Source organism: Petaurus breviceps, unplaced genomic scaffold, assembly GCF_028583685.1.
Source record: "Petaurus breviceps papuanus isolate PSGF00001 unplaced genomic scaffold, PetGlider_PUasm1.0 154, whole genome shotgun sequence".
NCBI lineage: Eukaryota > Metazoa > Chordata > Mammalia > Diprotodontia > Petauridae > Petaurus > Petaurus breviceps.
The window spans coordinates 486,555-512,026 of NW_027185715.1; the positions used below are offsets into that span (position 1 = coordinate 486,555).

Consider the following 25,472-nt stretch of genomic DNA (forward strand, 5'->3'; position numbering starts at 1 on the left):
GCTCAGAGTATCTGGTGACCCGTCCACGGCCACGCAGTTTATACAGAAGGGGTTCAGAAGTGGCTATGGGGCGGGGGCAGTGAGTCAGAGGCTCTGGGTTCGAATCCAGCCTCTGGTACAAGACTCTGGACGGCCTGGTGACTCAGAGTCAGATCCCCGAAGCTGAGTCCAAGTTCAGGGCTTTTTCCACTGGCCGCTCCAGCCCAGCAGGAGGGGAAGGAGCGTGCATAGCTCCTGGGTTTCTGACGGCACTCCCAAAATAGGAGTAGCTCGAAGCCCGCTTTCTCCTCCCCCGCCCTCCCGCCCTCCGCAAGTCCAGAAAGGCGGCGGCTGGGAGCTGCCTAATGAATAACCCAGCGAGCTCATCTGCATAACCCGCGGGCAGGGCCTCCGATTGGCTACCTCTGCGGAGGGTGACGTCATGGGACGCGCTCGGGCAGATTGGAGCGGCGGAAAGAGCCGGAGCCATTACTTACGGCAGCAGCAGCAGTAGGAGCGAGCTCTCTGCAAGGCCAAGATGGTGGGGCCCGGGAGAGGGGCAGGAAGGCTGGGGAAAGGCCTGGCCGGGGGCGTGGAGTGGGCAGATGGGGAGCCCCGGGGGGGGGGGCGCCCGGAAGCGGCGGTAGCCTAACTTCGGGGTCCGTTTGCTAAGGCTGGGGGCCAGGACTAGGAGCGCAGGGGGAGGGACCCAGCTTGGGGCCGGAGGGTGCCTTGGGGAGCAGCTGGTGCAGTGCCCCCATTTTGCAGATGAGGAGACGGGTCCAGATGAGTGAGAAGTCGTGGGAGATGGCAGGCTTGGGGAGGGGGGAAACCCTGTGCGTGTGGAAGCCTGGATGCTGACCTCTACTCCCTTCTCTTTGTTGGGCCACAGTGCGACTTCACGGAGGATCAGACCGCAGGTGAGTGGCCTCGGACCCCCCGAAGGGGGAGGGGGCATACCCAGGTCCCCCTGGCTGCCGGGGCCTGCCTCCAGCTTCCGTGCCCTCCCGCCCACCCAGCGGCGTCTGTCTCCTTCCTCCTCCCGGTTTCCTCCATTTTTCTCTTCCTCCGTCTCTGCTCTTCACTCTCCTCCTCCTCCTCCTCTCTTTAGATCTGAACCCCAAGCATTGGGTGAGTTTGTTTTCGGGGGCTGGTGTGTGAAGACCTTGGTTACATAACGCCTTGTGTGTGCTGTGATGGTTTGGGGAGTGGGTGTAGGCTGCCTGCTCTGGTCCTCTCCCTATTAACCAACTTCCCTGTTTGTGACACTGCCCTCTTTGCTGGCTTAGACCTGGGGGAAGGGCTGAGGACTGGACACTGGGAGGTGCGGAGCCCTGGGGATTTCAGTGGGAGGGAGCAGGGGCCTGAAAACCTGGCGGAAGCCCTCTGACCATGCACAGGAAGCTCTGTCTTATTTAGGGAATGGAGGTGAAAAAACTGGCCCTTTTGGGATGTCCTGAGCCCTGGGCTGCACCTACTTCCTTATAAGGGCTGGAACCCAGACTGGGCGGTGGCGCATTCCACTCCAGGAGTAAAGGCGGGGCTCAATGAGTTTTGAAGAATGAGAGAAATTAGAGGGATGTTAGGGAGATGGAGTACCCCCAACTAGGACAGGTTATCTGGAAACTGACTTGGAATTAAGTGGGTCCTTTGGGAAACCTGATCAGAAGAAGTGAAACCAGATTCAGCCCGGTAGTGTTACTTATCCAGGAGTTTGTTTTCTCCAGACAAAAATGAATGCGTCCAGAGCTCTGGGACAGTACTTGGGATACCGACCTCCACTTTTGACACTGCTTTGTCTCTTGCCCCCCCTCTAGAGTTCAAGGAGGCCTTTCAGCTGTTTGACCGAACAGGGGATGGAAAGATCTTATACAGCCAGTGTGGGGACGTGATGCGAGCCCTGGGCCAGAACCCTACCAATGCTGAGGTGCTCAAGGTCTTAGGGAATCCCAAGAGTGATGGTGAGAGAGGGCCCCAAGAATGACTTGGGGGTGCAGTTAAGAATTCTCTAAGAATGTTGCTCAAGGTGGAAACAACCTATCTGTAGAGAGCCTAGTGTATGTGGGAGTACCCAGACTGTACAAGGTTCCTTTGAGCAATTGTCGGAGGGGGGAGAGGGGCCGAATGAGTTTCCTCCTTGAGGTGGGAGACAGCAGATTGTTACTTAGGGCTGTTAGATTTTGTAGTTTAGCTCAACTGTTTTGTTTTGCTTATGGTTGCTGTTACAGAAGAGGGTTCTAAATTGTTATGGGGTCATACTGGAAAATGTATGATTAAAAAAAGCAAAAGAAGCCACAATCAAAAATGAGCCATTGTAATACGGATCTGGCTTCCTTTGCAGAGTCCCTAAGCTTAGGGAATGTGGGAAATGGCCATTCTGACCTGATGCCACTCATGTTAACCCCTCTTTTTCTCTGGAACAGAGATGAATGTGAAGGTGCTGGACTTTGAACACTTTCTGCCAATGCTGCAGACCGTAGCCAAGAATAAGGACCAGGGCACATATGAAGACTACGTAGAAGGGCTTCGGGTGTTTGATAAGGAAGGGAACGGCACAGTCATGGGGGCAGAAATACGACATGTCCTCATCACCCTGGGTAAGGCCTCCTCCCTGCAAGTCACCAGACCTCTAGTGCCCTGTGCTCCTTCCCTACTTTCCCCTAGTCTGCTGATTCCCTGAGAGGTCTGGTCCCCTCTACAGGTGAGAAGATGACAGAGGAAGAAGTGGAAGTGTTAGTGGCAGGGCACGAAGACAGCAACGGTTGTATCAACTATGAAGGTGAGAGGGGAACGTTCATCATTTTCTGGGAAGAATTTAGCAGTGTGGAAAGTTGAGGTAGGGTTATCAGTCATTTAGCTGATACCAAGTGCCTTCCTGGTGCCGAGGATATAAAGAGAAAAAGGTCCCTGCTGCCCTCAGGAAATCATAGGAGAATCCTTGTCCTCCTTACAGTCAGTTCAGCCAGCATTTATTAGCACCCCACTGTGTGCAAGGAGTTGTATCTCCAGGTGGGCTGATGGCTCAGAAAGCACTTTGGAGGCAGGCAAGGGGCAGGGCCTAGCTCAGGTGTGGGAGGTCAGAGGGGGGCAGGAAGAGAGCTGGGGTGTGAGGGGTGGAAGGTATAGAAGGAATAGAATGTCTCCCCTCACATCCCTGTGTGACACCCCACCACCCTATGTCTGTGTCTTGTCTTCACCATTAATGTCTCTTCCTTCCTGCAGCGTTTGTGAGGCATATCCTGTCGGGGTGAAGGGCCCCATGGGGCGGGTACGGCTCCTCCCAGCCTCTCCTCCCTTTCCTCCCAAGTTGACCTTCCCGTGTCTCCTTCCTGGTCCCTTCCCTGCCTTCCCCCTCTTCTATTTCGCTATTTGTCCCCTGCCTCTGCCTCTCACCTCTCACTTTTTCTTGGCATGTTTCTGCATGGATCTGTCTGATTGGGAAGGGGAGGGTAGTCCCCCTGCATAAAGGAAGACTGTCTGGGTAGTACTCCATCTCCATATGCCCCTCAAATTCTGCCCTGGGCTCTGTGAGGTCTAGCTTTTGGTACCCAGGTGTCTGGCAACTTACCAGGCCTGGGACAGTCTTGCTTTAGGGTGCTATCTTGCCCTTGTCCATATCCCTGGGTGAGGGTTTTGGCGACGGGGGGAGGGTTGCCTGGCCATCTTCTGCTACAGTTGAATCCCTTGCCCTTCCTTTGCTGGGCAGCTTGGAGGTGATCTCCCCCTCCTCCAAAATAAACCCACTGTGTTCTCCCCTTCACCTGCCATGGGTTGACAGTACCTATAGGTGGTAGTTGGGGGGGGGGTGCCTTCTCTACCTTTGCTGTGTCCTTGCTGCTCAGGGTGGGATGGGGGACTAACAGGTTTTGGGAGGGAAGCTGGGGGCAATGTGGCCAAGTCAGACCCCATAGGTGGCTCTTCTGTCCTGTACAATCACCTCTAGGGCTGGACTCTGGAGGATATTAACACTCCTGCCACCTTAGGGGTCTAGATGTCCCACCACCCTCAGCTAGCCCCTCCCCTACTTGCCTGCTCCCCAGCTCATCCCCGTTTCTTTCTCCACAGAGCTAGTCCGGATGGTGCTGAATGGCTGAGAACACCTCCCCTTCCCACAAAGAACCCCTAACTCTCTCAGTGTGAAAATCATCCTCTTGCCCCTGAAGCAACTAACTACGTTTTCAGGGTTACCAACATCCTCACTTCCAGTCCCCACCATATGTCCTCTTTGGCCTGTTTGCTCTCTGCTTTCACCAAATAAACTTGCTATCAGCTCCTAACCATCTGGTTTGTTCCGGTGCTTTTGGGTGGTTGGGGAGAAGGCAGAATATTGATGCCTTTTTTTTTCTTTTAAGGTAAGAGAGGCACAAGGGGCAAAATGAAGCCAGAGTGGAGGGGCCACGGGTTTGGGCAGGGGTGGGGAACCTGCAGCCTTGAGGCCGCATGTCCTTGGGTGCTACAGAACAAATCCCTTTATTAAGGGGATGCAAAGAGCCGCACTGGAGGACCTAGAGGCCCCAAGTGGCCTTGAGGCTGCAGGTTCTCCACCCCTGGTTTTGGGAAACAAGAGGTGGCCCCAGCTAGCTGCCTTCAAACAGTGGGTCTTACCAGCACCCTCCCAAATAAATAGGTAGCTGCAGATGAACCCCATTTAAACTGGGTCAACTATGTCGACCATCCTCAGGTTGGCTGGAAATGGAAGATCTAATATGGGAAGGAGAGAAGGCCTCTAGTCCCTAAAAGGTTCAAGGAAACTCAACTTTCATTTGGGAGGGACTTACACAGGCTTTGAAAAGCTAATCAGATCTGTAGCTTTGTCTACTCCCCAAAACTATTCTGCCCTGGGTGGGGGAGACCCCCACCTTTGTTATTTCCTCCCAAAACCCTCATCCTGGAAAGTGGGAAAAGTAAATTCTGTATCCAACCCATTCCACCTGCCAGTTAGTAAAGTCAAGTAACACAACACAGCAGGAACCCACAAGATGGAAGTGAAAAGCAAATTAATTTATAAAAAAAGGAAAATGTACAGAAGACTTAACAGAAGGTGCTGAGTCACAGAAGGGGAGAGTAAGCGTGGGTACACTGTCAAAGGGCCCAGGTGGGAGGAGACGAGGGCAGGTCAAGAGTCAGGTTTGTCTTTCCATCCAGGACAAATCAAGGAGAAGGATTTGGAGAGTGGGGAGAGCTGGCGCTCTTGCTGACAGCTCTACACTGCACCCTGCCACTTCCCTCCCTGAACCCCCCGGGGCCAGAGATGATCAATGTTTCTGGTGGTCTTGATGGGGGAAAGGGCTGAGATCATAAAAGGGAGGTGCTTAAGTGCTTTTTAAATTTTGGATTTTAAAAACATTCCATCTTCTGCCGACTACCTTTTGTTCCCTCTGGGAAAGTGATTTATTATGTTTAGGGAGCTGAGATACAGACTCCAGTCCCCTCCTCCCTACCGAAGGGCTCTAAACTCCCAAAGTGTCTTTTCCCTGCCCGCCCCCCACACACATACACACACTCACACACAGACACTCTAAGCAGCCAATTAAAAAAAAAACCACACACACAGACACACACAACTTGACATTTAGAGGGATCTGCCTAGCTTGGGACAGGAGGGGAAAGGGGGGAGGGCCTAAAACAGTGACATTATCTGAGGAAGCAGCAGCAGAGTTTATTCTCAATGATCTGGGGGGAGGACTGAATCGATACTCCAAAAGAGTGGGGGGAGGGGATGTGCCGAAGCTGGGGAAAGGGCAGGGAGCCCCGAGGCCACGGACTCCCCTGGAGTTCACTCTAGCACTCTTCCCCTGTTCCTGTTAATTAGAACCACCTCAACCTTTTTTTTAAAATTTGAGTTAGGGAAGGGGGGAAAGCTCTAACAGGTGGGTTTCCTCTCCCATTCCTTCTTTCCCTTTAAAAGTGTTTTTGAATTTATTATCTTTTTAAAAAAATTCCACAAAGCTGCAGTAAGAGGGGGATGTACCCCTAAGAAGTGGTTAATCAGAACCTGGTATAAATACCCACACCCAGTACCTCCCAACTAGCCCCCCTTCTCTGGTACAGTATTCTCCTATCCCCTTCCCCAGACATTAGTAATCTCTTTTAAATAAAAGTCTTGATACAATCAGATAAAAACGTGCCTTTGAGGCACAAACCAGCACAGTGGGGAAAGGGAAAGACGGACTTTCCTTACGTAGTGATGGGCTGTCCAGGCTGGGGAGAGGTCCAACTTGTAAAGGGGGTGAGGGAAGGCAGCACGTTCTGTCCTTTGGGGTGGGCAGGCTTTTCCAGGAGGCCAAGTCTCCAAACCAGGAATGAGCAGAGAAGAGGTGTCCTGCTGGCTCCTCACTGCGAAGGTGGCACTGGGGTGACCGTGCCTGGGCTGGGGGCTGTAGGATCTGGGGGTATTGGGGTGCCTGGGTCTGTGGAAAAGAAGTAGATCAATCAGCTGAACTGAAAGATAAGACTCAGATTTGGGGCACTACAGACAGACAAATACGTAGCCAGGGAATGAAGCTCACAATGGATGAGAGGATACTTGCTACCTACCACCTTGCTCTCTGTGGATAGCCCAATACTAATACTGGATGAGGTTGCTGTACCCCAATCTTTCCCTTGCTCCCCTTGAGAAATCCAATAAGTGATCTAGGTCAGCTTTGAGAGTGTCTCCTAGGAGTTTAAGCTTGAGGCCACTAAATCTCTCCTGACAGGATCAGGTGTTGGAGACACGGGCCCATTTGAACATAAAATTAACATGCAAATAAGATTTCGGTCATGCAAATTAGTAACATCTTCCGAGTTCATGGCTTCGGGGTTTTCACAACACAGCCCCTCTCTGAGCCACCAGTAACAGACCCTAACTTCATCCCAGGCAGGCTGGGCGGTGAGCCCCCATGACTACCAGTTTGGGGACTGGTGGAGGAGCATTAGAGGGTCCCCTTCTCCTGTGTTTGATATCACCAGAGTCAGTATGCAGCAAGGAATGGGAAGCTCCTCCTTCCTATTTGTCCTTGAACCCACCACACATCCCCTCATGCCACCCCTCTCTCCCCCCAGCCCCCTCCTGGTCCCTTCTCACCTGGCAGTGGGCTGGCACTGGGCATGAAGTTGCCCTGAACAGCTGCCACAATAGCAGGGCTCTGGGCTGCAGCGGATCCCAGCCCTGGCCCGAGAGGCAAGGAGGATGGCATGGTGGTGGTCGCCGGCAGGTTAGGATGTAGAGGGCTCGCCATGGACACAGGCAGGTTAGGTGGGGGGAGGGTTCCCGGAGCAAACGGGAGATGGTGGTGATGCCCATGCAGGTTAGGAGGAGGAGGGAGGTTAATATTGATGGAATCAGCTAGGCTACTAAATGGGATGATGGATGATGGAGGAGGGGGAAGAGGAGGAGGGGGCATGCTGAAAGGCAAACCCAAAGGAGTATTACCGGCCACACTTGGGTGCCCACTGCCTGGCACTGCCCCTGGTATCATTGAGGGAGGAGTCTGTTGGCTAGGGAACGGTGAGGGGCCTAGAAAAGAAAGAAGATGATGTTGGGATTTAAAACTCTATGTTCTTGGCCAAGATGCCCCCTCATCCCCTGTATTGCATCCTCCCCTTTCCTGACATGAGGGCAAGGGGCAGATATCTCCATAGTATGATAGTGGGAAGAATAATGAATAGAATAGGGAATATTCCACAATAATGAAGAACAGTCAGCTGAGTAAGATTCCCAGTTCCTATAATTTGAACTCCTCAGAGCCTCAATTTCTTCAGATGTAACATGGAGATAATAATATCCACACGTCTATCTAAAAGTTATTGTCATAAGATAAACATAAATTCTAAAATGTTATGGAGATGTCTATTATTATTAGCTTTACAAGGAATGGAGCTGGGTGCTGCCAAATGTTGAGGACAGATAAAGTACTTGCCAGTGAGCGACCTCTACTGGCTTACAGATGAACCATAATTTGACCACTCCACACATACTGGAGCTCATCTACCCAGTTCCTAAAGAGGGGGGACCTCAAATATTTAGCTAGTGTTCAGCGTGCCCTAACACCAGGATGTCCAACAGACAGTGGCTTCAAATGTGCCACAATCCCACCACCATGAAGTCAGTAAGTTCTGGGATACAGCCTGATTATAACTCACCGTGGGGTCCAGTGGGGGGTGCTCCAGGCGGGACCGTCCCCGGTGGGGGAGCTCCAGCTGGTTGTAGCTGTTGTGACCCTGAGGCTGACCCCGTCTGTCCTATCTGTTCAGTGGGGGCCAAGCTGCCAGGAGGGGCCCCAGGACCAGCAGGGGTAGGGGCCACAGAGGGTGGAGCCACAGCCAAGTGGGCAGGGGGTGGCACAGAGGCTCCTGTGGGTGGTACTGGCTGTGAGCCAGGGGGTAAATTTGGGGGAGGCTGCTGTTGCTGTTGGTGCATTTGCTGGAAGTGCTGCTGCCGTGCCCTCATCTCTGCATACTTCAGCTGTTCCATGTGGAAGGCCTGTCTGTCAGCCAAGAGCTGCTGCCTCTGGTACTCCAGCTGTCAATGTCATTTGGGCATCATTATTCCAGCTCAGGAGACGGCAGAAGCACCACCCTGACACCCTCATTAGATTCTCTTAGGATGGCTTCATATTTGTTTAGCATTTAAATCGAAATCCCTACGCCTGATTTCCAAAACAGCTCCAACAACTGTGCTTATGGTCTACTACAGCATACTACAGTTATCTGTGGTGGTCTCTCCTCCCCCACCAGACTCCAGAAGCTCCATGAAGGTAAGATCTGGTCTCATCTAAACCTCGCATTTCCCCAGCACCTAGCACAGGGCTTTACATATAGATGTTAACATTCGGAGAATGACAGAAGAAATGAATAAATTGCTCATTTCACTAGATTTCCCTCTCACATTTCTTCAGCCTAGCTCAGCTAATCTGCATGTCATCTTTTTCACATGACTTACTCATGCCTACTCTCTGGTCTCTAACTGTTACTACCAGGATTTAGGTCTTGGCTATTCCCTCTCTTTTTCTCTCCCTCCTCTCCTCCCCGCAAAGACTGGGTCTCTCCATCTTCCCAAGACTGGAGTGCAAGGGGCTACTCACAGGCCTAATCCCTCTACCAGTCTGCACAAGAGTGTGACCTACTCTACTCCCAGCCTGGGTCAGTTCTCCCCTCCTTAGGCAGCTTGATAGGCCCTTGCTTCTGGGGGCTAACCATACTGAAACTCAGTGTCGACACCCAGTCAGCCAAGACCCCTGCAGCTCAGAGCGCTAGAGTTCCAGAGATTCCCCAGTTTCAGCCTCCCCAGTAGCTGGGATCATAGGCACGCACCACTGTGCTCAGTCGTTTGCCCCCTTCTTCAAAACCTAATTCAAAGTTCCCTGACCCCAGGAAGCTTCTATCACCAATCCACAAACATTTATCAAGTGCCTTCTCTGGGCTAGCTACTGTGCTTGGTGGTGGGGCTACAAAGACAAAAAATGAAACTGTTTCTCATCTCAAGATGGGCAGCACATACATGTACAAGTATGTCCAAAAGAGACACAAGGTAGCTTGGCAAGGCCTTAGCAGGACCAGGAAGGGCTTCATTAAGGTGGTACCTGAGCTTTGCCTTAAAGGCCCCCAACTGATCTCAACTGAACTAAAGTCCCTGAGACTCATCTACTGCATATATTAATTTGCATGACAGTACTTTGTATTTTTTTGGTCTTTTTTGGTGTTATTCTTTGGTCTCCTCACAAAGGCCATCATTGTTTCCCATGATTACCTTTTCAACACTGGCCCCTTCAGCTCCTTCCCCAGCTCACATTCTCAACATTAAGCCCCTCTCTGCCCTTTCTTAACTCCCCTGCACTCTCACACCCACTGCCTCACTCTCCCTTTAGCAGCCTGGCGTCAACTTTACCCTGCTCTGGCTTTGGCTACTCTCCATTTCTCAGGAGCCCTGCCAACATTGCTTTCTCTCTGCTCTGCAACTTCACTTCCTGCCCCAAAATGAGACACTGGTTCATGATGGGGGTACTTCCAGAGCTCCTGTTGAGTCCCTGGGGGAGGCTACTCACGGCCTCTCGCTCCCGGTCCATGATAGTCTCCAGCTCTTCAAAGTGCCGAAGTTTGATCTCCAGCTTCTTCATCTGGGTCTCAACTAGCAGGGCCACCAGAGACTTGATCTTTCTCTCTTCAACCGCAGCCAAGTGCTAGGGGGAAGGGCAGAAGAGGCTGCTGTGAGGTGTTCACTGGGGATACCCCAAGAATTACAAAGACAAGAAGTCCAGCAACTTCCAAGAGGTCATCAACTAGCTATAGCTCTGTTCCAATATGGAGTTTGACATTTTAAAAAAAGATATGAAGAAACTGGGGTAGACATCAAAGAAAAGAACAAAAAACTCTGAAAAACAGAGGCAGCAAAGAAAAGCTAAAAGAGGTTAGATCATTTAGGGTAGAGAAGTGAGTCACTAAGGTGCCCTGAATATAAAGATTGGTCTACAAATGATGGTCACCTACTGTCCCCCATCTCTATTAAGGATAAGAAGGAAATGGTAGCAGAAAGGAAGGAGATAAAAGAACATAAAGAATTTCTTTTTTTTTTTTTTGCTTTTTTTGGAGGGCAATTGGGGTTAAGTGACTTGCCCAAGTTCATACAGCTAGTTAAGTGTTAAGTGTCTGAGGCCAGATCGGAACTCAGGTCCTCCTGACTCCAGAGCCGGTGCTCTATTCACTGCGCCACCTAGCCGCCCCAACATAAAGAATTTCTTGTGAGTAGTGAAGAGATAGTAGAGAATGTCAGTTTCTCTCCCCAGATAACCTAAAGCAAAAGGGTGACCTCTAGACAACTCAGAAACTAAACTCATGGGATCTGAAGGCACTGGGGACCCTCAGACCAATGCCTCACCTTGGCTTTTACTGCAGCTGCTGCCAAGGCAGCAGCAGCTGCGGTGGAGAGGTTGCCTTCGCCAATGTCCCGCTCTACCTTGGTTTTCCTCTCACCCTCAGCCTCGACCACATCCTTTAGCACCTCCTCCTGTCCTTCCTTTGGCTCCTTCTCTTTCTCCTGGTCAGCTTGAAATTGGAAAACAAAGATTAAGTCAACCCTGTGGGTCCCCATCTTTCCTTTCTAGACTCTTGACCCACCCATCCCAAAGCCTCACCCATGGGGTCCCCATCACTCTTCTCAGACTCTTTCTCAATGTCACCTTCCTTCCCCTTCTCTTCCTCCTTTTTGGGTGCTTCACTTGGTTTATCCTTTACTTCCTCCTCTGTGGTAGCACCACCTTCCCGCGGTTCCTAAATTCCCGATGGAAAAAGGGGGCAGAAACAGCATCAATATAGATCTGAATCTTGTATGAACACTGTCATGCCTTAACTTGGGTACCTCTGCCTTCAGAAAGGATAATTTGGGGAAATGAGACTTATTCCACAATATTTCATGCCAGTTTCCACTTGTTCTCTGCCTCACAGTCTAGCCAGACCACCATCCCAAGAAGAGCTCAGTGCTGCTGTACCTTAGGCTCTTTTTTCTCCTCTGCAACCTGACCTTCTGCCCGAGTCTCATCAGTCCCACTTTCTTCTGTAAGAAGAAGGGAAAACAAGAAATGTGACATACAGAGTTACCGTCTAAAACTCATTTCCAATCTATCCATTCTACCAGTTAGAACTTCAGAGTGAGGACAGACGAAGGGGTGTCAGGGATTATTCTTTATAATACTTAAAAGAGACCTTACTGGTTAAGAGAAAACCCACTAGGTCAGCTCTCAACACACTACCCACAATGATGCTTAAAGGAGACATCCTTACCAATCCGATCGGGTTCATCAGAAGTGGTTCCTGCAATACCACTACTCTCCAAACCAAAGGATGGATCTGCCTTGCCTGTCATTTTGGCTGCTTCTTCCACCTTGCGAACATGGGCCTCCACCAGGGCTGTGGGAACCTCCTCTTTCATCTTGGAGAACTCTTCTGCAATGCCCAGAAAGGATGATTGGTGGTCCACTTCGTTAACCTATACAGCCTTGAGTGTCTTCCCCACCCCAGAGGGAAAGATTAGCACATTACTCTCAAAGACCCTATGTGAATCCATCTGTTTGGAGTTCTGGTTTGCCCTGGAGCCAGTGAGGCAGGAAAATCAGACAACCACTGATGTAACTGGATGTGGGAATGGGCAGAAAAGACCCTCTCTACATTACCTAAGGCTGACTTGGCAGCAGCAGAAGCCACTCGGGGGTCAACCACAGAGGCCAGGAAGGCAACAGTGCTCATGACGGGGTTACCAGACTGGCTGAAGGGGATAGGCTGGTAGGCAAGGGGCCCCAGCGAGGCCTCTGAGTCCTCTAGGTACGGGTCCTCAATGGGCAAACGGAGGAAGTGTAGTATGCATTCATCCTGTGTGCGACTCCCTACGTGCTCTGACACTTTGTTCCAGTCATCTTTGTACATCTCCAGTGCCTGGGAATGGGGAAAGTCATAACTTAGCTGAGCTTTCTTCCCTCTTCATCAACACCCCTCTCCTGTGCAGCACCAAGAAAGTGGGATGAAGAATATGAGGTAGTTTTCCATTTGAAATATCAACATTTATTTACTGATTTATTAATGGGTTGGTGTTTCGAACTCTGATGGCCAGAATTCTCAGGTGCTTGGTGAAGATCCAAGATTCAGGACAGGACATAATGCCCTCAATGCCCCAATTACCTCCAGAAGAAGCAGCGTCTCCTGTTCTGTCCACTCACGGGTCGCACTGGCTGCCGCTTTGCTCTATAGGGGATGGAGGAAAGAAGACAAGATCTATACGAGGAAGTAGGCTTCCATGACTGATTGCCATGCAATCTACATGCTGGTCCCCTCTCTGTCCCTGCTCCCCACTCCAAGTTTCAAACCTTGGAGGGTACATTCTTTTTGGTGTACATATCTGTCCGTAGTCCAAAATTCTGCATGTCAGTTGGTTTCTCTTTGCCTTTGTCAGGAAAGTTGAGCATTTGCTGGGAAGCTGAGGTCTGCTGTTATGAGGGAAGATCAAGCAAAGACAGGGCAGAGTGAGGACGGGAACGGAGGGCTTCCTGCCCAAGCTCCATGGCTGACAGAGAGGTTTTTCTTCCCCACTATTTTAGTACCTCATGTTTCCATATCCATTCCCTCTAAGGAAAGCCCCTCTTCCTTATTTCATAAGGCGTCAACAGGAAGTTGAGGGGTGCTATACTCCACCTACCAGCTCTGGCTTTCCCTTAGCCGTCTCTGGTACCAGGTCATCTAGTTCTTTGCCTTTTCGCCCAGTCTTGTTGTCAGCATCAACTTGGCGGCCCTGGTGGACAAAGCTTGGTGTCATGGGTATTAGGCAGTTTAAATGATGTGGAACCCACAGGAAGTGGGGATAGTTCTCCCTGAGCAATGTTGCCACTTTATTCCAGCACAGTATTTGGCACAATATTTATTGGCATAGGTTTCTCTATAGGTATGCCTAGAAAACTGATCTGTAAGTCAAGAGACCTATTATATTCTAAGTTCTGGCTCTACGAATTTTATGTGACTGAGCTTTTCTAAGTCTTTTTTTGTAGGTAAAATGGAGATGATGTATCTACTTGCCCTACACTCCTCAAAGGGCTACTCTTAAATAGCTAAAATGCCTAACAATAAAAACATTCTAAAAGTTTTCTGTGAATTCTTTTTATTTTCTATTTTCCATACATGTATCCTGTCCCCATATTAGATAATCTGCCCCGTGAGGAACTTTTCCTTCCTTTGTATTTTTATATAGTACAAGAACTCTGCAGATATCCCTGGGTTTACCCCATTCTCAAAAACCAGAAATGGAAAGTCTCAGGATTTTAGTTTGTTTACCCCCCAGTCTAAGCACCCCACTCCTACCTGGGGTGTCTTGGGCTGTAGTGGTACCAGCCCTGAGGGTGTGTCAGCTAGGACATGGAAGTGAGAAGTGGGCGGGGGTCCCATGGGAGTTGGTCGGCTCTCTGCATCCACCTGGTAGTTGATTAGACCCCACTGTTCCAGGAAGGCATGGACCCTGTGAGGGCCAGGAGGCAGGGAAAGAAGTCATTCCAGGGGCACTCACAAAAGTGGAGGGAGCGCTTTCTTTCTGTTTCTTCCCCTTCTTTCCCCACAGTTCATCTACCTGGGGTTTCTACTTCTGCCCAGAGACACTTGAGGGCAACCTGGACTCAGGTCTGGCAAGGGAAACCAACCTCCTCACTACCTTCTTTCACCAGTCACAAGTCCTACCTCATGATGGCGCAGACGTCACCTGCCAGGTTCCGGCGGCAGGCAGTGGAGGTGAGGTACTCTTGGGGGTTCAGTCGGTAGGTGTCAATCATGAAGTTTCGATAGGCCAGGTAGCTGGGAGAATGGAAGAAGTATCGGCCAAAGGAAAGGGGACTGAAGGGCAGGAAAGTGAAGACAACTGTTCCTGAGCAAGGGAGACAAGTTAAACTAAAGGGCAACCAAAGTCAGGTCAAATGTAAGACTGGTACTAACCTATGAAAGTTAAAACACACCCTTCTTTTCTATTGACAACAATCAGTACACAAACAAATGTAAAGAGAAGCATATGCTAACAGTAGAGATCACTCTATCAGATCCCTTTGGCTCTAATGCAGAGCCAAAAGGGATCACAGAGGTCACGGAGTCCAAACCTCTCATTTTGTAGGTGGTTTTGCTTAACCTTTTTCAAGGAAGGTAATTATTTGGGCAGGGAGTATTTATTGGAAACTGTCAAAAAACTAATAAATTTTTTTTCAAAAAGTCAAGCTGAACATAGCTCAGAGCTTGCAAGCTGAACACATCTCAAGTACATCTCAGCCACCAGGAGACTGGGACAGCACCAGGGCTGGCATGTGGAAAACCTAAAACTGCCCAGGTCTTTGCTTCTGCATATTCCCCTTGTCACCCTCTTTCACTCCCTTCTTCAAGGACCCCGCATCTTCCCGGTCTATGTTTTTTATCAAAATTTACTCTGAGAAAATTCAATTCAACTAACACATGTGAAGGATTTGTTACAGGGTTGAACAGTGTTCTGGGTGCCAGGGATAAAAATGAAAAACAACAATGTTCCTCTTAAGGAATTTATGATCTAATTGAAAAATTGGTGTGGGAGAAGAGAAAAGGAGACATGACATGCCATGAATGAGAATGATAGAAACTAGAATGTCATCAAGCAAAAGAATAGATCCAGGAAAGTGCTAAAAGAAAACTAAAGGAGGAAGAGATGACTTTCAGCTCAGAACACCCAGAATGAGGGAGGCTTCAAAAAGGCAAAGGTGTAAAATGATGGAGGCAGCTTCCTTCAGAGCATAACAAGAGAGCTGCCTCATACACAGAGCCTGTCCTGATTGCTCCAGCTGTTGATGCTCTCCCTATCTTGGAGTGACTTCGTGTAACAGTGTCCTGAATATAATCAAAGTTTCTTAAGGGTAAGGACATTGGGAGAAGGCTTAGCTATCTTATGTTTAATCTTCAGAACCATGTCCCTACTGTTTCCTGTCTTGGAGGACTTTGTATTCTTGTTATTGTTAATTCCAGAGTGAAGAGATTTGTTCAATGTTACAGGAATCTCAAGCAAGTGTTAGAATGGACTTATCGGGGCTGGGGAAGCCTTTCAGAAACCTCACAATGTACCAGTCAAACCTACAGGTAAGAACAAACCTAAACACTTGAGGGACAAAACCCTCAGATACCCCCCCTTCACTGCCCCCTACCCCTGACACTGGAAGCACTGACACAGAAGGTAGGGGAAGAACAAAGGCTGAGGTTTTCTTACATCTCTGGAGTCTTGGATTTGTTCTTGCCATTGAAGAATTCTGGCAGAGCCCTCCTCTCAATAGCGTGGACACTGTAAAAGAAAGCAGAGTAGCTTTAGGAGCTGGTGGATAAAAGGGAAGCTGTTGAGAGAAAAGCCTGGTATCAGATATGGGATTTAGAGCTAGAAGGGTACTCCTTAATCATAAAGTTCATCTTCTATTCTGAATATGAGGAAACTGAGATCTATAGACATTAAGTAACTTGCCCAAGGTCACACAGGTAGTAAGGAGTGGGCCAGAACGTGAACTAGACACCAGATCCTCTGACTCCAAATCCAGGGCTCTCTTTACTATATTGGGCAGAGGAAAAAGTAGCCAAAATTTGAAGGTAAGGTGTTAAGGAGAACCCGCTGGTTGAAGGCGACAGACGAGGCTGGGTAGTCTTTCAGAATAGGAGTGTTTTCTTCTAGCTAGGTTAGAGCACAGGCTCTAGAAGATGTTAGCAGACTAAAAGTTGAGATACTAGTACCTATTATAGTCAAACCAGGCCGCATAGCTAGGGATGATGATATGGTGAGTCTGCTCGGTCACATTGTCTTCATGAAGGTCTGGGTTCTTTGCCTGTTCGCCCTTGTTGCCAGTGCTGCTCTCATCCTCATCCTAGAAGCATGGAAACTGCTGACTATGTACATTCCCTTTCTTCCTTTTATCAATTCCCATTTCTCCCACAATCTTGGGAAGTGAATATTTGGGACAGGGAATGAAGACAGGTGATGAAGGGCTCCAGGGCCCTAAAAGAGTCAGAGACTTGAAGAATAGCTACAATTGGCCTGAGATGGGAGATCCTGGACAATTCTGGATAGTAAGAGCTTTGTAATCCCGTAATTGTTGTTATTCTTATGATTATTCCCACCTTGCCTGTGGTCTCCATGCTCTCATCCTCCTGTTCATCTGGAATGAAAAGAGTGGAGAATGGAGCAAAGGTTAGTTTCCTAGTAACAAGAGTAAAAACCACACCCGAGTGATCCCCCTAGCTGTGGGGACTCATCTAGAGCAGAGGGGGTGGTCAGGCCCTTCTCTCTCCCCCTCTATTAAAAGAAGGCACCCCTCTTCCCAACCCCAGGTGCTTCTTCATCCCTGTGTCTCCCTCCTTACCAAGATCAGTCATGGTGCCTCCTTTAACTGGTGCCGACTCTGAGTCCTTTTTGGTATTGACTATATTGAGATAGAACTATAATTTATTATATGGCTCCAGCTTCTACCAAGCCCTCTCCCTTTCTTCATCTTCATCATCATCATCATCAAGGTTTATACAATGCCTACTCTGTGCCAAGTACTGTGCTAAGTAAGCACTTTACAAATATCTCATTTGATCCTCATAATAACCCTGAAAAGAAGGTGCTGTTAATATTCCCATTTTACAGATGAGGAAAATGAGACAAACAGATTAAATGACTTGACCAGGGTCACACAGCTAATTAAGTGTCTGAGGTCACATATGAGCTCAGGACTTTCTGACTCCAGGCTCAGCATTTTACCCACTCTAGTTGCCCCCTTCCCCCTTTATCCACAGCTCCTCAAATCCCACCTCCTTCATATCTTATTTAATTAGATAAAAATAATTTCTTCCATTCTAATTTGATCTAAAAATGCACTTGCCTCAACAACTTTATTCTCTTCTCTGTGATATTCTTCTCAGTCCATCTGTCTGTCCTAAGGACTACAAACCCTTAAATGGCAGGGACTAGGTCTGATTGCTCCACAGAGCACAGCATCCCACACAAAGAAGTGCTGAATGGGGAATTCTGAATGGGATAACAGCTCTAGCCACCAGTTATATCTAGGGGACATTCAGGAAGAGGGGTCTAGGCATGGTGACAAAAAACCAGGGAAAGAGAATGGAAGCTAGGAACCCAGGTGAGTGCTTACCTGTCTTGGGAAGTGTCACTTCCTCCACATTGGGGACCGGTGAGGGTTCATCCATGTCCTTGGTCAAATCTTCTTGTTCTTCTTCTCGATGTCCACGCTTTGACTTAGTATAAGGTGTTGAGGGGCTATATATGATAAAGAGAGGGAAAAGAGGTCAATGTCATCTTGGTAAAAGTCCCTGGAAAGATTCATAGGGAATAAAAGCAGGAAGGAGTCCTCAACATAATTACTAAGTACAATGAAAGCTCCCCAAATTGCAGGATGATGAAGGACAGCACAAGATTTTCCTCTGGAGAGTTGAATTTGAGCAGCTTTTACTTTGGGCCAATGAACAGAAGTGAAAGTAATCACATACCCCTTCTTTGCATTTTTCTTTTTGGCTTCAGGGGTTGGAGAAGGGGAAGGAGAACGCTTTCTTTTCTTGTAGTTACTGCCCTTCTTGTCCCGCCGGTCTGAATCTGGGCTGTTCACCTGGATATGAGGAATTGGAACCCACGTCACAAGACATCTTCACAGGAATGGGCACCCATTGTGGGCACACTCAGAAGAGGAGGAAGAAGCAAGGCAGCTCACCTCATCTGTCAGTGTCTTAGCTGAGATCTTCTTACGGCGAGACACAGGGTTTTTATCATCGTTCACTTCGTAGTCTTCCTCATTCATCCACTCATTGAAAGTATCTGTGTCCAGAATCCATTTTGCATGAACCTGCGGAGCAGAGGCCACACTCAGTAAGGCCTATGTGAAGCTTCCTCAGTTTCCCAGCTTGCCCTGGGATACCATGAACCTCAAACAGTTTGAATCTGGGGAGGCCATGAGAACCTCTGATTTGCTCTCAACCTGTAATCTTGAACCCCCAAATAGGGCAAAGAGGAAGAATATTTTCCTCTATGCCTGGAATGAATTCTCTCCCCATTTTCAGTTGTTGAAATCTTTTTCTTCCTAGACTTGCACGGGCTGATGCAAAGTATACTATGTACAAAGTAACAGCAACATTGTTAGATGATCAACTGTGAATGACTTAGCTAGTCTCAGCAACATAATGACCCAAGACAACTTGTAATGAAAAATGCTATCTATTCCCAGGCTGAATACAAACTTTTTTACTTTATTTTTCTTGAGGTTTTTTTTTGTCTATGTTTTCTTTCACAACATGACTATTATGGATATGTAGTCACAGTATACAAGTATAATCTATACTGAATTGCTTGCCTTCTCAATGGGAGGGTGGGGTTGGGGAAGAAGGATGGGAAAGAATTTGGAACTCAAAGTTCTAAAAACTAATGTTAAAAATTGTTTTTACATGTAACTGGGGAAAAATAAAATACTAAATAAAAACAGAAAACTAAAATTAAAAAAGTCCTTCTCTTTCTGCAAGGTCCAACAAAGATGACCTCCCAGCTGAAAGATATCACTCCTTATGCCTCAAAGTTTGTGGGATCCTTTATTTGGAAATCTCCTTTGCCCTGTCATAGCTATTTATGTATAGACCATGAGCTACCTAGTTAGATTGTAAAGTAAAGGGCAGGGATATTTGTTTTCCCTCTTTTTATCCCCAACGTGCCAAACACAATAGGTGCTTAATAAATATGTATTAAACCTGTTGCACTAGTTACCTTCCTTGGTTTCTCAGGTGTGGGTGCATCTTCCACGGAAGCCTCAATTTCACTTGCTGGAATCCAGGTGTCATAACTATCATGGGAAAACCGACCATGATATTGCACAAACAAGAGGAATAAATTAGAAGGAAATCATACACAGACATTTTTCTTTTTATCTTTTAAGCTCCAAATAACTAATTCAATACAAAGGGTTCTTTGGGTATCTGAAAAATTCCTCTGACCAGGATCCCTGATTCTGAATATCTCTATATCATTCAGCTACCAGTCCCACCAAGGATGGCTGCATGCAGATGTTCTGTCCAACATTACAGAACTTCTGAGTCTGACTGATGTTCCTAAAACCCCTCAGGGGTCAGGGCCAGATTCTTACCTGTCAGGATAGTAGCCCCAGTGCAAAAGAACTTGTTTGTCCCTCTTCATGACTGGCCGTACCCATTCCTCTGAGGGGAGAGGGGAAGGAAAAGAATGTGAGCTGGGAATATGGGCAGAAAGTGAAGGAAAAGGGATGCAGAGATGAAGTTAAACCCCACTCCTGATATAGCAGGAGACTGAGCAAGGGGATATATTATGGAGTCAGTGGACCCAGGAACTGAAAAATCCCTCCAAGCCCTTTCTCCTTTGCCAGACTTTTCCCCTAGTGAAGGAGAGAAGCAGAGTGGTTTGGTTGATAAGGCTCTCTTCCTCAGTCTACAACCAGCAAACTGAACCTGGGTATGGATCAGGTTGAAGCTTACCTTCCTCCAGGTTCCCAGGGACAGGGCATACTATATGGGAGGCATTGTTCTTATCTTCAGTGACTGTTCCCTAAGATCAGAATAAATCAATATATCAGGGAGGAAAAAGTAAATATGGCTCACTCTCAATGATCTTTGCTAATAGGAGGAAGCAAGATTGTGTCCAAAACAAATGAGAGTTCAAGTCTCAACTCGGAATGAATCTGTTAACAATGGATTGGCCTTTTGATTCTTTGGACGATATTATAATTAGTCTAAACTCCCTAGGGATATGTAAGTTCAATGACAGAGGAAAACTGCTAGGTATTTATTAGATAGTGAGGAAAAACCTGTATAGGATCTAAAGATTTCTGACCTACTAAGAAGACAAGCTATGAATGAAAAAATTCAATTTACTTAATTGCAAATACTAGTTCAATGTTTGATGTTAACTATCCATTTCACATACTATCTTCATATAATAAAAGTTTAAGACTAATCCCTAGACTAGTGATATAGATTCCCAATTATTGCTTGGAGATGGGCAGAACAGAACCTGGAAGAGGCTCAGTGTCTTAAGTTTCCCCATTTTCCTGTTTCTTTAGGTAGTGAGGGGGCAGCAAGGACTAGCTAGCCTTGGGGTAGAAAAAAATGATCCCTTCAATGCTGCTTCTTAGGGAGAAAGATTAAAAGGGGGAAAAGCCATGGGATTTCACAGGGGTCCCTCAGGTACATCTATTTACCTGATGCCTTTTGATAATGTCCTTCAATTTCCCTAGCAGCTTAAGGTCAATCTCAGGGTGTAAGAAAATATTGGGTCGAGCCAAGCAGTTATTCTGTAGGAAGGACAAGCAGACAGTTATGTGTTTGGAGCATTTTGAATTCTCACTTCAGGGTAAGGAAGGAGCCAAGTGGGATACTCTTAGATGTTACCTGCACAAGGGACTTCTCAATGGTCATGAACATTTCCACATTGCGGTCCATGCGGGATGGATTCTGGAAATCGTAACGCCGCCTTGTGGGAAGGCAAGAGCCCAGTGAGTGGCATGGCTCAGGCCTGGGGATGGGGGTGGGGGACACATGACTTCATAACTTGGGGAATTAAAACAAGGCACAAAAAGAGCCTCTAGCTGGCAGGCCCCTGTTGCTACTCCCAAGGCCAGCTGATCTGAAAGGCTCAGACTCTCACCTGTTGAGATTTCCCCTGAACCCCACCCTTTTGCTAAGTCTTTTTTTCTAGCCCACCTGTTTTGTTTTCTCACATTGCTGTTGGGGAAAAACCTTAGTTAGCCCTTCTCCCCACTCCCAAACTGGGCACAGATTCCTCTCAGAACACAAAGTAAAAAATATATTTAGTCTAAAAGAGAAAGAAAGTGACAGCTCAAAATAATCCCTGCTTTCCCACTAGTTCAAACCCACTACCACTGCCACGGTGAAATAGTCATTACCACTCCTAGCCATCCCTCTTAAAAGACCCTGGGTGATCAGGAGGGTGGCCCATTCCCACCAAACCGAATCTAAAAAAGAGTCTGAAGATCACTCACCATCCCTGGTCGCTCTTGAACTTGTAAGCAGCTGCAAGGATATGACATAGGGAACCTCCCGCTTTGAAATCTAGGAAACATTTGATCTGCAAAACCAGAAGTGGCATGTGGAAGAAGCAACTGAAGAGGGAGTGGTAAAAGCTACCTACTCCCTCCCCCCTTATCATTTCATTTCAGAAAGCAAAGTACAGCAATAATATCTGCCCCTAAGCTGAGGGCATTTCTTCAACAATTTTATCCTTCCGACAAATCCCTAGATAGGGGTAGAGTGGCCTAGGGGTAAATCAAGATGCTATGATACAGATATCACCCAGACGGGGCTGACTGGGCTGACTGGGCTAAACCAACAATACCCTAAGACTGGCTGGGGAAGGAAAGATACAGTACTTAAATGGCCTAGGTCCCTCCCCAGGCTGTTGGGATACCCACCTGCCTTGGCCCTGTAGACTCACCGGAAGCTTGGTAAGTGGTGCGTTGCTCACATGTTTGCCAAATACCTCCTCCTGGAACTGTAGCAACTGTACCACTAGGCTAGACAAGGACTTGTTGGTGGGTGGTTCAGCTTGGATGTACTAGGGAGAGAGGGAGAAAGGGAATAACAAGGGATCCCATTATATCTCCCACAATCCCTAAGCTCGAGAGAGAAGCCCCTAGAAAGGCAGTAAGGTCAAGTGGAAGACATTCTGGAAGTCCCTTTCCTCAGACAACAGCTAGAAACTATTTATGAAAAGGAGGCAGAAAGGAGGCACCTTCACCTAATTCTAAGGGCAGCAGAAAGAGTTCTAGGAGGTAAAAATTTTGCCACCAGCAAGTAACTGAAGGTGTTTCGTATACTGAGTGCCCAAGAGGGAAGAATTTCCTTCTCTTTCTTGAGCTTCACCCTGTAATGTGAGCTGCCAGGACCCTCTTATCTTGGTACCACAACAGTACTCAGGGTCATAAAAGCCTCAGGCTTTATGGAATCCAGCCTAGGTGGAGGCAAGGGGAGAGGAGAGCTCTTCAGGACTCACTGAACAGGATAAGGTTGTCCACTAATTTGTGGGAACTTTTTGTGGGGGAGGGAGGAAGAGATGAAAATCTTGGGCAAAGCTTGTTAAGTGCAAGGTTAGAAGACAACTCCAGAAGACTCATGATGGAAAGGGATATCCATATCTAGGGATAGAACTCCAGAGTCTGAATGCAGATTGTAGCAAACTACTTGCTCTTTTTTTCTGTTTTGTTTCATTTTGTTTTGTTTCGTTTCGTTCCTTCTTTCTCAGTGTTCACCCCATTGGTTATAATTCTTTACAACTTGACTAATGTCTAATGTGAAGGTATTGTACAACCTGTATCTGATTGCATGCCACCATGGGGGGAGAAGGGGAGAGGAGAGGAAGGGGGAGAAAATTTGGAACTCAAGGGATTGTGGAACTGAATGTTATAAATTAAAGGAAATAAATTAAAATTTTAAAAATTGCTTATTAAGAAAGGTAGGCCAAACAGAACTGTCACAGGATATTTTTGGAGGGGACTTCTTTGGGAATCTGTTTGTATAGATGTTCTAGAAGATAATAATGATGTAAAGGGGCGGCTAGGTGGTGAAATGAACAGAGCACCAGCCCTGGAGTCGGGAGAACATGGGTTCAAATCTGACTTCAGACACCAAACAAACAAAAAAAAAGCTGTGTGACCTTGGGCAAGTCACAACCCCAATTGCCCTCCCCAAAAAACAATAAAAAAAAAGACCTCTATTTTAGGGGTGGCTAGGTGGCGCTGTGAGTAAAGGACCGGCAGGGACTAGCCGTGTAAACTTGGGCAAGTTACTTAACCCCAATTGCCCTCCAAAAGTTAAAAAAAAAAAGATGTGAAGAAGACCTTACTTATATCCTGCCTAATAGAGAAATGGCAGGCAGAAAAGGTCTACTATCCCTGAATATACTAGCCTAGACACAAGCCCTAGTTAAGAAGGCAGGTGCCCTAATATCTGTAGGCCCTTCAAAACAATCCTGGACTTTTTCAAACATCCTCATATAACACTTCTCTCCAAGAACTCTAGTCTTTAAACTCATGTTAAACTGAACCCCTACGATTTTCTTTAACCTTCTGATCCCAGTTTCCTCCACCCCAATCACAGAGGACAGCATCCCTCTCAGTGGGAGGCAGAGGGAATAGCTTCAGGGAGAAGAGAAGTCACTGGAGGGAAAGGTAAATGAGAAAGGCCCAGGAGTATAAAAGCCACACTAGATCACAGGCAGTCAATTCCTCCCAGAATTCACTGCCTAAGCCCCCAGCTTATTCTCCCTCCCAAAGGTCAAAGGTAGTAACTGCCTGGAAATCAGAGCCCCATGCTGAGCACAGACAAGCAACAGATGGAACAGCTGACTGTCAGGATTCTGACACCTGGAGAGACCCCAGAGAACAAGGTTAGCTTGTATCCAAATGTATCCAGGAACCTGAGGAAAGAGGTTTCCCAGACCGGAGCTCTCCCAACCGTACCACCACTTACAACCTCCAACAGGAAACCAGGATGGGTAGGGAGAATCTGAAAGCCAGAAAACCAAGAAGGAACAAAAACACAAAACTTGCCTTCCTCCTTGGAAGAAAGAGTGGAGCAGGGGGAAAAGAAAAGGCGCAGATTCTTCCCTGAGAATCTGATTGTGGGGAGAGAACACAACATAGGTGGATGCTGTCCCTTTATCAGCCTTCCAGACAAAGGACATAACCAGAAAAGGGCCGGTGGAAGAGGGAGAGAAGAGAACATTCCACAGACCTTTTGTTCACTCCCTTACTACCTCCAGTCTTGGGGAAAAGGTTGGGACTAGTCTCCCAACTGGGACCTTAAGTAAAGGAGGGGGCCCAAAGTGGAGATCTCATTGTAAATGCTGAGAAACTGTTTTAAGAAAACCACAACCTCCTGTCCTCTGGCTTCCAAACAGGCAATGGTATCCCCTTATATGGAGGCCAGAGAGACAGGTAACAGCATGGAGATCTTGCCCAGGCCAATGAGCAGGAGTCAGGCCTTCCCCGTGGGTCCGTGGGTGTCTCCTCCGGGGCTTTTCATCATTCCCTGCTCCCAATACTATGCACACACAAAGCCTCGGGGAGGCCCTAACTCCCGCCCCCCCCCCCCAGGCTCCTGGGCACTAGGGCTGGCCCGGGGGGAGGATCCAGTCGGCTTCTTCTTCCTCCCTCTCCCAGGCTGGCTCCTGTCTTTCTTGAGAATTTTAAAATGAACCACAAAGAGGAAGATGATGGTAGTACTAATGTTTTCATAGCGCTTTATGGTTTGCAAAGCGCTTTACGTGTGTGATCTCAGTGAATGGTGATGATGGGGGACACTGGATGGGGGGTGCCCGGGGGAAGGGGAGACAACATGGAGGGGGTGGAACATGAGGTCTAGGAGTGCGAAGGGGGCGGCGGGGGAGGGGGTGAGGGTCATGGGGAGGGGGAGAGTGGGGAGCAGCAGGGCAGGGAGGGGCGGTGGAGCCTGGAGAGGGGGGTGTCGGAGAGGGGGCAGCGCAGGAGGCAGACAGCGGGGGAGGGGACAGCGGGCAGAGGCGGGCAGGGCCGGGCCCCACGGCTCGATGTTGGCCCGCAGTATGTGGGGGTCTCCGGGACCCCCCGCGGAGGGGGCGGCGGAGCGGGGGGGAGTCCAAGCGTCGCCCTTTGTCGCGCCCGGGGCCCCGGCCCGGCCCGGCCTGGCCCGGCCCGGCGCGCGGTGCTCAGGCCCGTACCTTCTTGTAGTTCTTGCCGAGCCAGAGCCGCACGTTATCAAACTGGGTCACGGTGTCTGCGGCCTCGTAGTACTTCACGTTGGGGCCGCCATCCTTCTTCCGCACCGCCATCTTCTCCTGGCTCCCCCCCCCAGCTGCCGCCGCCGCCGCCACCGTCGCCGCCACCGCCCGCCCCGCTCCCTCGCCTCGCCTCCTCCTCCGCCCGCCGCCTGCAGCCGCCTGGGCCCAGCACAGCGCCCCCTGCCGGGCCCGGCCGGTGTGGTGCGGGCCGCGG

The 25,472-nt window shown here is 48.6% G+C and overlaps 2 protein-coding genes across 6 annotated transcripts; one reads left to right on the forward strand and one right to left on the reverse strand.

Moving 5' to 3' along the window:
* The first annotated feature begins 408 nt into the window (after nucleotides 1-408).
* LOC138154463 (myosin light polypeptide 6) lies at nucleotides 409-4,256 on the forward strand. Of its 3 annotated transcripts, XM_069079276.1 has the most exons (7): nucleotides 410-520; nucleotides 872-899; nucleotides 1,797-1,940; nucleotides 2,403-2,576; nucleotides 2,681-2,758; nucleotides 3,202-3,247; nucleotides 4,045-4,256. In XM_069079276.1, exons 1-6 carry the CDS (start codon nucleotides 518-520, stop codon nucleotides 3,228-3,230), a joined length of 456 nt encoding a protein of 151 aa, XP_068935377.1. In that variant the 5' UTR covers nucleotides 410-517; the 3' UTR covers nucleotides 3,231-3,247; nucleotides 4,045-4,256. The 3 variants fall into 3 exon arrangements, with proteins under 3 accessions (XP_068935385.1, XP_068935377.1, XP_068935392.1); XM_069079284.1 differs by lacking the exon at nucleotides 3,202-3,247 and having other exon boundaries at nucleotides 409-520; XM_069079291.1 differs by lacking the exons at nucleotides 410-520; nucleotides 872-899 and adding an exon at nucleotides 1,536-1,671.
* A 703-nt stretch (nucleotides 4,257-4,959) lies between these two features.
* On the reverse strand, nucleotides 4,960-25,404 carry SMARCC2 (SWI/SNF related BAF chromatin remodeling complex subunit C2). 3 transcript variants are annotated; one of them, XM_069079204.1, is made up of 29 exons: nucleotides 25,199-25,404; nucleotides 21,938-22,057; nucleotides 21,486-21,571; nucleotides 20,875-20,998; nucleotides 20,685-20,777; nucleotides 19,963-20,032; nucleotides 19,599-19,668; nucleotides 19,223-19,298; nucleotides 18,183-18,314; nucleotides 17,965-18,080; nucleotides 17,610-17,734; nucleotides 16,836-16,895; nucleotides 16,594-16,631; nucleotides 16,210-16,340; nucleotides 15,701-15,772; nucleotides 14,167-14,280; nucleotides 13,798-13,951; nucleotides 13,142-13,234; nucleotides 12,813-12,932; nucleotides 12,628-12,690; nucleotides 12,126-12,384; nucleotides 11,737-11,898; nucleotides 11,445-11,509; nucleotides 11,091-11,226; nucleotides 10,835-11,001; nucleotides 10,005-10,139; nucleotides 8,104-8,482; nucleotides 7,046-7,477; nucleotides 4,960-6,389 (listed from the first exon to the last, which is right to left on the reverse strand). In XM_069079204.1, the coding sequence occupies exons 1-29, from the start codon at nucleotides 25,307-25,309 to the stop codon at nucleotides 6,313-6,315; spliced, it is 3,780 nt and encodes a 1,259-aa protein (XP_068935305.1). In that variant the 5' UTR covers nucleotides 25,310-25,404; the 3' UTR covers nucleotides 4,960-6,312. The 3 variants fall into 3 exon arrangements, with proteins under 3 accessions (XP_068935305.1, XP_068935314.1, XP_068935323.1); XM_069079213.1 differs by having other exon boundaries at nucleotides 20,875-20,956; nucleotides 25,199-25,403; XM_069079222.1 differs by having other exon boundaries at nucleotides 7,394-7,477; nucleotides 20,875-20,956; nucleotides 25,199-25,402.
* Nucleotides 25,405-25,472: the final 68 nt, after the last annotated feature.

Bases quoted from the DNA above. Each gene is read 5' to 3' on its own strand.
- LOC138154463 (XM_069079284.1), top strand. The intron at 900-1,796 runs GTGAGTGGCCTC...CCCCCCCTCTAG, and splicing joins CACGGAGGATCAGACCGCAG to AGTTCAAGGAGGCCTTTCAG. The intron at 2,759-4,044 runs GTGAGAGGGGAA...CTTTCTCCACAG, and splicing joins CGGTTGTATCAACTATGAAG to AGCTAGTCCGGATGGTGCTG.
- SMARCC2 (XM_069079204.1), bottom strand. From the start codon at position 25,309: ATGGCGGTGCGGAAGAAGGATGGCGGCCCCAACGTGAAGTACTACGAG. The intron at 15,773-16,209 runs GTACTAGTATCT...TTTCTTTTACAG, and splicing joins GCCTGGTTTGACTATAATAG to TGTCCACGCTATTGAGAGGA. The intron at 11,002-11,090 runs GTGAGGCTTTGG...TCCAATTTCAAG, and splicing joins GAGTGATGGGGACCCCATGG to CTGACCAGGAGAAAGAGAAG.